The sequence below is a fragment of the Accipiter gentilis genome, chromosome 14 (genome assembly GCF_929443795.1).
Source record: "Accipiter gentilis chromosome 14, bAccGen1.1, whole genome shotgun sequence".
Lineage (NCBI taxonomy): Eukaryota > Metazoa > Chordata > Aves > Accipitriformes > Accipitridae > Astur > Astur gentilis.
This window is the reverse complement of record NC_064893.1, coordinates 12,043,119-12,055,706: the sequence shown is the minus strand read 5'-3', so window position 1 is coordinate 12,055,706 and position 12,588 is coordinate 12,043,119. Positions and strand designations below refer to the sequence as shown.

The following is a 12,588-nucleotide window of genomic DNA, read 5'->3' as shown; positions in this document are numbered from 1 at the left end:
GATTATTACTCTATAACTTGTTAAAACTAAAATTTATACTAGCTAAAATTATTAAATCTTAAGCTGAAGGTTACTAGTCAGCAACACACTTGGAGGAAGGGGTATGGGAAACTGGAATTAAATCCTTCAAAGCTGGTAAATAAATGTGAGTCAAGACCAGGTACCTAGCCAACCAACCTCTGCAATTAAGAGGGGGAAAATGTGTGTGTGTGCGTATATATATATATTTATTTATTTATGTGCATATATAGCTTTAAAATTGAAAGATACTTATTTGATGTTCTAAGATTAATAATTCTGAATTCCTAAGCATAAGCAGGGAGCCTCTGTACCTGATAGTGCTTAGCTGCAGCTTTTAGACCTTCATCATTATCCAGATTCTGTTCTGCTGCAATCTGGCTTGCCAATGCGCCACAGTTGAACAAAACACACGTCTTCTCATACCCCAAACTTGCCAGAGCTGCAATCAAGACAGACAGTTACCCATACTGTTAAGAAAATAAACTTCAGTACTCTAGCATCCTATAGATGAGGCCAACACTACTAATTCCTGTACTTAAAGAGATCAACAGTTTCAAGACAAAAAAAAAAACCAAAAAAAAACCAAAAAAACCACCAATCATACTGAACTTTCAAAGTCAAAGTCATCTTCATTCAAAAGGCTTTACATAGTCTAATTTAGTACTTCCCCAAAGCATTTCCACATGATGAACTACAGAAAGTGGCATAAAGCATAAAAGCGGTAGTATGAAAATCTATACAATACACAAAAAAATTTGAAAGTCTTTCTAACTAGAGCGCAGCTTTTTGGCTTTTGAAGATACAGAAACACACAAATTACTGAAGGATAATCTGAAATCAGAACTTCCGTGCATTAATCACTTTGCAATAACTGCCCAATTACAGGCTCCTACTGTATCTTGAATGCAAGATTAACTACTCCTCTCTCATTGAGGCCGAAGATTTTTTACATGCTCTTGTCTTACTATCTATTGAAATGCAGGGAGCTTTTTGCCTCTCCAAGCTATTGTTTCAGACTGAAAATGCTGACAAACATCTTGGTTGTACATGTACTGAAACAGCTAAGGATTTACTTAATTAAAACTTGTGCTCACTAGACAGCAGAGTAGCCTGTCCAGACTCAACTCCTGTAATACTTCACAGTCCCAGAGGATGGAGCCCACACTTCTAGAATCAGTAACACCTGAACAGGAACCATTTTGAATCTATTAGTTGCTTTCAGAAGGTTATTGGCCATATGCAAGTGCTGGAAAATCTAAAGACAGCAGATATTAGTTTCCTACTACTGTTAAAAAGTGTCTAGACACTCCTCTTGGAGAATACAGAAAACTCAACTAGTGAATTTGCAATTTCAGAAACCCAGGTACAACTTCTAAGTTATCCTTAAAATATGAAAGTACTAAAGAGGCACATTTGTTTCATTTCACCAACATCCAGCCTCCTTATACAGCTACATATTTATCTAACCTATCTCTGAAGTTTCTACCTTCACACTCCCTGACCTGCACTAAATTTTCAGACATGCAGCCATAAATCTGACACACTATTTTTCCCATTTTTTTCCTTGAGAGAAAAGTGAGTTACACAATGACTGTCTTTCATCAATAGTCATTTATCTAGATCATCTCTTCTGTAGTTTATTTTCCAGATTTTTTTCTAAAAAGAAGATCTTGCACAACTTACACATCATTCAAAAGACTTAAACACAAAAAAAAGAAAGAAAATATGGCTTTAAAGTTTCTGAAGTGCAAAATTATTTTAGACGCAGAATTACTTTATACTCTGGACTGCATCTCAAGTGTGATTTACTACAGTGAGAACAGCTGCTTAGCAATATAGATTTTCCTCAGACTCATCTGTTTATAGCTCTACCTATTAACTTAAGCCAACATATTTCAGATTACATGCCATGCTGTGAACTGAGTCACTTTTCAAGCAGGCACAGTGTCTGTCAGCTACCCCTGTGATACAGGCTTGGGATTCAGGGGGAGATGGGAAGAAAAGAGTTTGTCACCACAGCAAGCGCCAGAACTCTCAAGTCACAGCCCTTTATCTTGGCCCCATGGAAGTCAAAGGAGTTTTACATTGAATTTCCATCTGGAGACAGGATTGCCTCCTCTTAGATGTCAACAGAAATTCTTCTCCCTCAATACATGGAAATTTTGCTTTACACTGAGAAACCTCACCGCTAATTCTGATCTGAAATAAAGAGATACACACACACACTATAGTTAATCTGGAGAGCAGCATCTGGATAAACTGCAATACAGCACTGTAAAGTTATATACTAAAAGACTCCTTTTGTTATTTTCTTTGCACTAAGATCTGCTCTAAAGTTTCAAAATAAAATTTATTCCATTGCTTGTTAACTGAGTGTTACTCACATCTCCGTTAAGAATTTCTTTGATGTTTCACATGGATTGTCACATAAATCTCTAGCCACCTGCCTCAGATTGTTTAGACTAGTATATAATTAACCTGCAGACAAGCAAGCTTCCTCAAGCTGCTGTAACATCACGTTTGTTGAAATTGTCAGGATAATCATCAACATTATGATTACCAATTATTTTTCTCACAATTATTATAAATCTCTGGTGATTCACAAACTATGTTTAAATCATAATTAAATATTCTAAACTTTACTATGAAACAGGTTCAATCATCGTGAAATGCTAGCCCCAAAGACGACAGAACCAACCAAATTCTGAGAAAAAACATAGTATCTTCAGGAAGGTCTCCACTGATCCGGAAGGACTTCTTAGAAAACAAAGCAAGGAAAGGTATGCACCACCTGCTTACGCATGGGAATGCGGTGTATTGTTACACATGTAGTTCACACAAGCACAGCTTTAGCAGGTGTATTCAGAACATGGAAAACTGCAATGACTTTCAGTAGTTGCTAATGGAGAGCTACTTTAAGGAAAGAGAAACTTGAAAAAAACTAAAAAGACAGTAAGTAACAATTTTTCAGGCTTTGTCTGAAGCTTAAAAATTGCAATGGTCGTCTCGCAGTGCTAGTCGTGATGAATGCTTAGGTATATATAGAAACACTAAAGAATAATGACACATGACTGAACAGCTCCTCACTTAACTCAAAAAGATTTAGTCTTAGTTTCTCTATTGGCAAGTGTTCCAAATCCATGTAATGATCCTGAATTTGCAGTGCAGAATTGTCCCTGTTTGTGCCTCTGGAAAACTAATATTAAAACTCAATTTTATAGAAATTCTTTGCCTGGGGCCCATTTATTCTTTACCAATGTTGAAGTGATTAATCTGTTACCAATACAGTTGAACTCATTTGAAAGCTATGTTGAGAAAACTAGAAAGACTATTAACAATTCAGCTACATAAAAATATTCCCAAAATCTAGTATCATTAATACTTGTACTTTCAGTGCATTCACATACCCAATTTGGCAGATCCTCCAAAAAGTGATCCTTTATCAAAAGCATCCTTCCATGTAAATGTTACACAGACCTGAAAGTTGTAAAAAAGAAAGATCTTTATCTCTGAAATTAAATATGAACTCTTCAGAAAATATCCCCAAATCCACATATTTATCCTTTTATATTCTAATCGCATAAAACGTTTAATTCACTTGTAACATTACAAACATCCTGGAAGTTTCAGGAAATCATTAAATGTTATTTAAAAAAAAAAAAACAAAAACCTATTCTCCTTTTTTTCCTTCCTGTTAGTTTGCTCAAAACATTTCAAGCAGACAAGACAGAAATTCTCAAAATAATCTTTTAGCTCTGCTCATATTCTGAGTGACAAACAAATTTATTTCCAAACCAAGATATTCCTCTCCCAAGAAGTCTGACAGTCTGGTACAGTCACAGTTAAAGGAAACCACCCAACCAAGCAGTTTCCACTGTTCCAAATTACTAGCATATTTGGAACTGTTTCCTAATACCAAAATTCGATCACTTTGAGTGAAACGAATAGCAGCATTACGAGCAAATGCGTTCAGGGAAGAGAATGCAGGTAAAAACCACTGTGTTTTATATTCCACTTCCAGCATATATTTCATAGACAATGCAAATACTTCACAGAATCCGCGCTGAGGTTCCATAGTTTGATTTCTTACTCAGCTGATCAAACTAGTTGTAGGCAACTGGTATAAAACCAGAAAAGATATCAAAATTCCTTGCTTTAAAGCGGCTGGGAAGAATAACTTCAGAAAGAACACAGTACTGCTTGATAATGTATTTTCCTCTAGCAGCAGCTCTAGTTCAGGATGTTCTGGTCCCCAGCTGTTCATTGCTGCTTTCACTGACTACTTCTTCTCTTTGATGGAACAGTTTACAGATCTGCAGAACTTGCTCTTAAAGTTTTTCAGTTTTACATGTCTGGGGGTTTGCAGATGCCCATAGCAAAACATTTGCACACTAAAAATCAAAGTGCAATTCTTGGCTACAAGTGAATGCAGCTACATGCAAAACTCAAATCAGTTTGAACTGCATTAAAACTATTCCCTCACTTGTAACCTGTAAGTCTGAAAGAAACTTTTTCATTTAATAATATTTCCATTTAAATATGACTTGATCAGGAAAGAAATGTAAATTCTGTCCTATTTGTAAACACATTCAAAGAAAACCTACATCTTTTTCCACCAATATACAGGAGCCTAAAGATCTGTTGCAGTCTCCACCTGAGGAAGACTTCAATAGGCAGGAGTTAAGCTGAATTTCTTCTCAGAGACAGGATTCTAAAGAAATATGGTAGGAACACCCCCCCCCCCCCCCAAACTTAATGAACACTATATCTATATAAAAATTATGCCACTTGTAGATGCAGAGGCAGGAATTAAGTGGTAAGCTCTTTAGGGGGTTAATTCTGTTAGCTGTTGTGAATGAAACATCTGTTCTACTTCAAAAAACAGATATCATATTCCATCCGTTACTGAAGGCTTTCCCATAGAAATTATGTTTTTAAAAGCCGTTAGAACATAGTATGAAATAAACTTCCTGGAAAAAGGAGAGGTAAAGAGGAATCAGCCCAACGCAACTCTTTCTGACCTACACCACAGTGACCACTAGCCAAAGTCAAAACATTTCTGATCTGTAAAACAATGGCAATTATGGCCACTAGAGGTGAAGTTTCAGTATAGACTATACATGATCACCGACTAGAAAATAAACAGAGATTAGGAAAATAAGGCTCAAAGAGATTAAATGATTTGCCCAAGAGAAGTACTGTTTAGTGGATTAGATACAGGGTTGGAAGTCATACATCGTAGGTGCCATGATTCAGTTTAATGGTTTGATAAGTCATCTTACCTGATTTTCAGAGAATGGAAACTTTGGTTCAATTGAACACAGCTGATCATAGTATCTACCCAAAAAAAAAAAAAAAAAGAGAGAGAAATAGCTATTAGATAAAAACAAATTAAGAGTTTTGTTTCTTACACTGGCATGTAAGGAAAAGGGTGCAAATATCCCACACACAAATTGTGAAGCTCATTCATAACTACAAAGGATTTGCAGGACAGACAGAAATTCTGCCTAAAGGGATTTTCTTAGTAGAGGAACAAGTTCAATAGGAGGTAGCCTTCCACAGATAACGTGGAAACCCTGTCTCAATCAGAAGTAGAAGAGTATCACAGATAAAGCTGACCCATTCCACCTTCTGATGGAGGGTGGATTAGAAAAGAATGTCATGCAAAGGAGACCCTGTATACATACATACAGGAAGACAAAGAGAACATCAGACATTAAGTCATGCTGCAAAAGTAAATTAAGTACAGCACTTAACGTAATATTAACAAGCTACACTGCTCTCTCTTGATCTGAACATTATATCCCGCTCCCCTACAATTTCTGACTCATCTGTTTAAACTTCAACATCTTCAAAATAGATGCCATTTGCCTTGCACAATATCAACTGGAAAGCCTAATCCTTGGTAAATTTTTTTAATTGCAAGCTTAGTTTTCAGTAAGAGTATGTTGTACCAGTCACAGTGAATTAAAGTCAAGTTTCTCTGTGCCAATATTTTGTCTACTCACAGTGGAAGATGTTTAGCAAAGAATGCCAGAAAGATAATACAGCAAATATAGCACAGTCCCTCACACAGTCTATCCAGGCAACAGTTAAGCAATTCAAAGTTCTCCAGAGTTGTACCCTACACCTGCACCACTTGTTAAAGGTGACAGGCTGGATGCAGAACAGGAAACCTTTAAACTGCTAACTGCTGAGAACACATAACACGTGAAGCCTGTTTCCTATACTCTTCCTGTAGCACTTGCCATAGACCAAACATTATATTGGTCAAATTCTTTTTTTTTAAGAATTTCTATTCTCAATATACAAAACACCTTGTAGTAATGAGTTTCACAATCTGTGAAACAGGGTTAACATTGTTCCTGTTTCCTTACATTACATTATTAAATATTAATCACTATTGATCTAGACTTGAAGCAGATGTACAAGGCTTATGTTCTGCAGGCAATAAGTACTTGTTTAAAAATTCAAGAAGCATTTTTAAAAGTCATACACAGCAATAAAAATATAGTGTTAGCATATTCTTCAGTGAATTATATCTGCCAAAGTATATAATACTAGATGTTTCTGACTTCAACTGAGCCACTACAATTTAAGACACAATATACTAAACCATATCAAAAGCAACAATAATCTGCAACAGTAACCGAAGAGGACTTCCACTAATAATTGAGTTGAAAGAAATTGCTCCTAAGGTTAAAAAAAAAAAAAAAAGTCTGCAGATATTTACTGTGACAGCAGTTTAATCAAGATTACTTTTTTACTTTTAACAACTTACCAAGAATGTGAAAGGTATAGTTAAAAAAAAAAAAACAAACCAAAAAACCCTAGCACTGAAGATCACTGCAACCAATATATTTAAATGCACCTCCTTCATTGTAGTATCACAAAGAAAACTAAACTTTTCATGCTGTCTCCTCCTGCCTCAATTTGTTAACCAAAAGCCACCACTAAAGCTGGGTCGTCTTCCCACATTCCACGATTACCCTGTTCTCATCTGCCATGAGGGTAGTCAAGAAACACAGCTTGTTGAATGTCCTTCTGAAGCCCAGCACGCCTAAGCATTGGGTGCTTGCAAACAGACTACTCTTCGTATGTCAACAGAATCACAAAGAAAAAGAAAATAAGCCGAGGAGGTGTATGTTCCTCCCAAATATGCACATTACTGCATTTAACATCAATGGATACCAAGAACACAAGGCTTTTTATTTGGTTGGTTTTAAACAAGTTCAGAACTTACGTTACTATTTTCTTTACTATTTTACACATGTGATGTCGTTCCTTTTTATTAAAGAACTTGAAATTCTACTCAAGATTTAATAGCTCTTTAAAACTCTGCAGACCAAAAAAAACAGTAAAATCATTTACTTTTGTTTAGCAGTAGCTAAACATGTTTAAATATAATGGTATACATAACTAAACATACACCAAAATGGTAAGCAAAGACTTAACCACATAATTGCATAAAGCTACCAGTACAGAGACAGAAAATAAATATCAAAAGGAAGTCCACATCTGATGCACAAGTGGATGAGGGTAAATATAAAGGTGTTATTTAAAACAAAATTTACAGTAACCTAACTATCAAGACACAAAGAACAGAAGTCCCCACACAACACAGATGAGCGTTGTGTGTTTGGCTGTGCCAGAGTGATGAACTACAGAAAACATGCAAACATACCAACTGCCCCAGTTCCAACTACAGCAATGAAAAGGAGAGCAGATGTCAGCAACACTGATCTAGCTCTCGAAGTACAGCAATCTTTCACCAAAACACGCATTACACACTCCTAAATGCTAGTAAAAATTAGTTACAGTAGTCAAATGAGTTGGAAGTCAAAGCTTAAGTTAAAATTTAATTAAATTATATGTATTGCATTAAGAACCTCAAATCTAGTTCCTCCTTCAAAGAATCATAAAGAAAAATCTCCTTCAAAAGTACATGAGAGAGACCAAGATCTGTCTTCACTCTTCTACATAAGCACTGGAGTCCTGAACTTGCAGCTGGAAACCAGAACTGCAACTTTCAGCCCTCAGAGAATTTGACCATTCAAAATAAAACCATACACACACCCCACCTCCAACTTTTTTTTTTTTTTTTTTTTTTTTTTTAAGAACTGCAAGAGTTGTTAGCAAAATTAAACTAATTAAGCTCACACCACCATACCATCCCTCCAGAAAACGGAAATCAAGTCCAGGCTATCTTTAACATTACAAGAGGAAGCAAGGAATCCCTTGAAGCTATAATTATACTCAGAAGGAAAAAAAAAAAAAAAAAGAAACATTAAATCAAATCTGCTATGACAGAATTTAAGGGGAAACATCTGTACTCACCTACGTCACCTTCAGAGCACTCAAGATTTTCACAAAACAAAGAAAGCTTGGAGGCAGGCTGAGGTCCTTCCGAGTTACACTGTGCCCCTTTTCACTGGGTACCTCAAACACTTCTCCAAGAGAAGCATTTCCATTCATCAGTCTAACAGCATGCCACGTGCCTTTAAAGCTTTACTGGTCAGTGTTTGCCTAGGAAATGGGGCTGCACCCAAGTTCATTTATTCCATTAAAAAAAAAAATCTGCAATAACTACTCAGCAAAATGAGGCTTCTAAAGATTACAAAACCATGGGCAAATCCTAGATTAATCAGAGAAGATTAAGCCCTCATTTCTTAACAGTTAAATGGTCTACAGTGCACTACTAGGTATTATGGTCTATAAAAAGCCACAACGAAGTCAATGTATGCAAAGAACATCCACATTGTAATTAGCTCTTCCAGCCTTGCTTCACTAACAAAACAGTTTTAAACTCCAACCTTAACGAACATCTTGCTAAAGTTGTTACTTAAACATAAGACTGAGTACAACTCTTCAACAGCAACAGGAAAATACTGGAAGTTGGAGAATTAAGGGAATTTTCAGAGGAAATAAAAGGCAGTCAGGCGCTTTTGCTCTTTCAATCATAAGCTCAGCTGGACACTTCAAACTTCTGGGCGTGCAGACATTCTGACTTTTTAAAGTAACTATGCCTTACAGAATATTAGCAGAATGTATGTCAGAATATTCTTACAGAATAAGAACAGAATTATCTTCCAGCAACTGTAATGAATATAACTGCTCAGACAGGGACAAACCACACATAACTTGTTAGAGATAAGGGAAAACATACATCTGATTGTTTTATTTTCTCTAGTTTACAGTTAATTCAGACCTTGATCTTATCTCACTTCCACTGTAAAGGGAACAAATATTCTCAAACGATACACTTAAAGCAGGTGTTTTATGAGAGGAGCTTCTGTGGGGCAGGGATATCACTTCGTGCTCATACATAAGGTGGCACGGGTGCAGAGCCACATTCAACACCTCCTGACCACTGCAACGGCAACCGGGCCAGCTGAAGTCATCTGCTGATCAGTACTCAGTGAGAAGACCTGTGGTGAAGTTGCATATTATGGCTTGAATTAATTTAATGACCTGCTGGCACTAAAAGAGGGAGGTCCCACTCAGCCCCTTGGCTTCCAGCAGCACTATTTTTGTCCTCTTTTGCACCACCTCTGATGTTCATCTAACCTTCCACTGAACTCATTCAAGTTGCTCACCTGTCAGAAAGCCACGTACACCTTTTGCCTTCCAGAAATGGTGTGAGAGCAGGACCAGAACTGAAGAGACAGCCGCCTTCTTTTGGCAGTGTAGAGCTGTTAGGTAGGGTGAAGTCATGTGATGTGGCTGGGCCAAACAGGTTTGTCATTAGTTTCTATCTGAAATCCCTGATGGGCACCATCAGAAAAGGAAGCTCAATTCCAGCGTTCAGGGGAAGATAACAATACACCTTTCAACTTGCCTAGCAGAGTCCCTCTTTCAGTTCATAGATGCTTGTTATTTCCCTGACCTTCAGAAGGCATACACAGTAGTACCTTCAAAAGCACACACAGTAATCAACTGGAATAGAACGGGAAACTACAAAGATACTGTAAAACATGATCAGTAGTCATAGCTTTTATAGCCCAAACACCCAGTGAAGGGTCGATAAGCTCAAAAAACATCAGTAACTCATTTTACAAGTCTTGCCTCCTTCTTAATCAGTCACTTGTTTATCTTCCATTCCTCTTCATTTGTTTAAGTTTATAAATAAGAAACTCTAGTCAACATCAAATATATTTATACTTGTTCATGATATAACAGAAATGTGTCGTGCCTACAAGCATCACTTCACCCTATCCTAGAAAATCCCTCTATCTTTTTTCCTTCTTTAAAAAAAGAAACAAGCTGCTGTCCCGATGTAAAAACTCATATTCTGGTACTGCAAATCTTTGATCCCAGCTTTGCAAATAGAAGTGTGTACTTGGTATTAATTCAGTGAATGAATCGCAGCTCCCTCAGTGAATAGATGGGCTACAAATAAATGGGCTCACAATATTTCCAACAGAGAGAAACAGAGCAACATGATTACTGCAGTAAGTCAATATTCCAATCCATAAATGTTCTAGAGACAAGAAAGAGCAAGTGCTTTTGTAGATGATGGAGCAGTTAGTGCAGTTTACCAGGCAGAAGGCGCAGATTAATCTTTTGCTCACGTAACCGATGGTAACTCAAGCACAACTGAGTCACCAGTAAACTTTCTGACAGCAAACTAAGCATGTTAAGTAGAAAATAAGGATGTGACTTTGCAAATACGTTTGAAAGCTGCTAGACACAGAAAACAAGAGGAAAACATGACAGTAAAAAAAACAAAACCGAAAAGAAAGCTGTCAGCTGTAACAACAAAACGTAACACTGAAACAAAAGACACGCCTGCTCTCTTCTGAGAGGCGAAATAGTCTGGCGTTTCTACCTAGACCCAACCGCGACTGGCACGTTACGAACACTCGGATGGGGAAGCTGATCGGGACATGACCACCCCCCCGCCCGGCTGCCGCACCGCCGGACCCGCGCTGCCATCACACGACACCCCACGAGGCCCAACACCCGAGCCGCGCGGTGGCGGTGAGGGGGACGGCGGGACACCCCAGGATGCTGCAAGACACCCCAGCGCCGGAGCAGGCCCGCGGCGGGGCGGGCGGGCACGCCACCGGCAGGCCGCCGGAACCGGCCCGGCAACCCCGGCCGCCCCCCCCCCACCCCGCCCACACCTGGGCCCGCCCGCACCTGATTCCGGCTCCGCCGCGCCCCGGGCCTGGGCCCGGAGCTGCCGCAGGGGCCCTTCAGCCGCGCCGAGCACCGGGGGAGGGGGGGGAAGAGCGCGGTCGCCCCGCCGGAAGCAGGAGGAGAGGAGAGGAGAGGGATGACGGAAAGGGGAGCGGGGAAAGGGGGCTAGGCGCGGCGGGCCGCTGAGGGGCCTGTGGCGGCGCGGCGCGGCCCGGCCCTACCTGAGGAGGGTCTCGAGCGCGCTCTCGTGCTTGTCGAGCGGGCGGCCGAGCGCGCTCTTGCGCAGCTTGCTGAGCTCCTCGGCGGCGCGGCAGTGCTCGGCCTGGGCGTCGCCGCCCGGGTAGCTCTGCTGAATGAACTTGCACAGGGGCTTGGCCAAGTCCACCTCCGAGGCCTTCTTCAGCTGCACCGAGATGAAGTTCGTCATGGCCGCCGCGCGGGAGGAGGAGCGGGAGGAGGAGGTGGGGGGGAGGCGAGGGGAGGCGGGCAGCCGCCGCCGCCGCCGTCACCGCAGCTTCGCGCTCCCTCGCCTCTCCGAGCGGCCCCGGCCCGCCGCCCGTCGACCTCGCGCTTCCGGGATCGTCGCGCGCTCCCAACGCGGCGCCGTCACGCCCGCTGCCCCCGCCCCCTCGCGTCCTCTCGCGCAGCCGTTGCCGCCCTCGGGGAGGCGCCGTCGCGGGCCTGAGGGGAGTCCCCGCCGCCGGCTGCCGGAGGGGAGGCGGGCACCGAGCTCCTCAAATAACACCCACCACCACCAGCCGCCCGCGTGTCGGAGGGTCGGCGCGGGTGGGTGCTGGGGGGGGGGGGGGGCGGGGGAGTGTTGGGAGCCCGGGGCAGGCGAAGAGCCCGAGTGGTGCCTGTGGAGAAGGGCCGTTTAGCGAAAGACGTGACCGCGGCGCTCAGCTGTGGTAAGGGAATCTTCGTTAGCCGGTAAGGTAAGCTGTGACAGGCCGGTAAGAGTAGCGGCCAGCGGAGAGTTCGTGAGAGGTCAGGCTTGTAACGCGTTGGAGGGGAGCAAAGGGCCCCGTATTCAGCCTACCCTAAGAATCGGTATTTTACATAAAGTAAAGCCTTACTTATCCGTAGCAGATGTTGAAATGTCGCCGTTGGCAGTAAAGGGCGCAGATTCACCTGTTGCTGTAATTACGGGTCTGTCATCCACATCACACTTGCTTTCTGCTGACTCAGCCCAGCATAGCTCAAATAGGCAAAACGGGCAGTCTGCAAGGCTGGCTCGTCTGAAGACCAAAAGGGAATACTCAACCCACGTTCTCGTTTCCCCCATTCTTCTGCCGCTTGTTCCAGACAGCCGAGGCTGTAAGCCTATTTTTTTATTACATAAGCCCCGACGTGATGATACCATAAAAAGGAGCGGTAAAAGTGCTTTTAAAATTATGTAAAAGGATTTGGTCTCATGTTGTAGCA

At 41.1% G+C, this 12,588-nt stretch overlaps 1 protein-coding gene across 4 annotated transcripts in view; it reads right to left on the bottom strand.

Moving 5' to 3' along the window:
- PDCD6IP (programmed cell death 6 interacting protein) overlaps positions 1-11,777 on the bottom strand; it is a 32,468-nt gene extending 20,691 nt beyond the window's left edge. For 2 of the 4 annotated variants that reach the window (XM_049816921.1, XM_049816924.1), the window contains exons 1-4: positions 11,385-11,776; positions 5,304-5,358; positions 3,429-3,498; positions 333-460 (exon numbers count right to left, since the gene is read on the bottom strand). In XM_049816921.1, coding sequence (XP_049672878.1) covers positions 333-460; positions 3,429-3,498; positions 5,304-5,358; positions 11,385-11,590 — 459 coding nt within the window. In that variant the 5' untranslated portion in view covers positions 11,591-11,776. Of the gene's footprint in view, positions 1-332; positions 461-3,428; positions 3,499-5,303; positions 5,359-11,384 lie in introns of all 4 variants that reach the window. The other 2 variants (XM_049816922.1, XM_049816923.1) reach the window with 2 other exon arrangements.
- Positions 11,778-12,588: the final 811 nt, after the last annotated feature.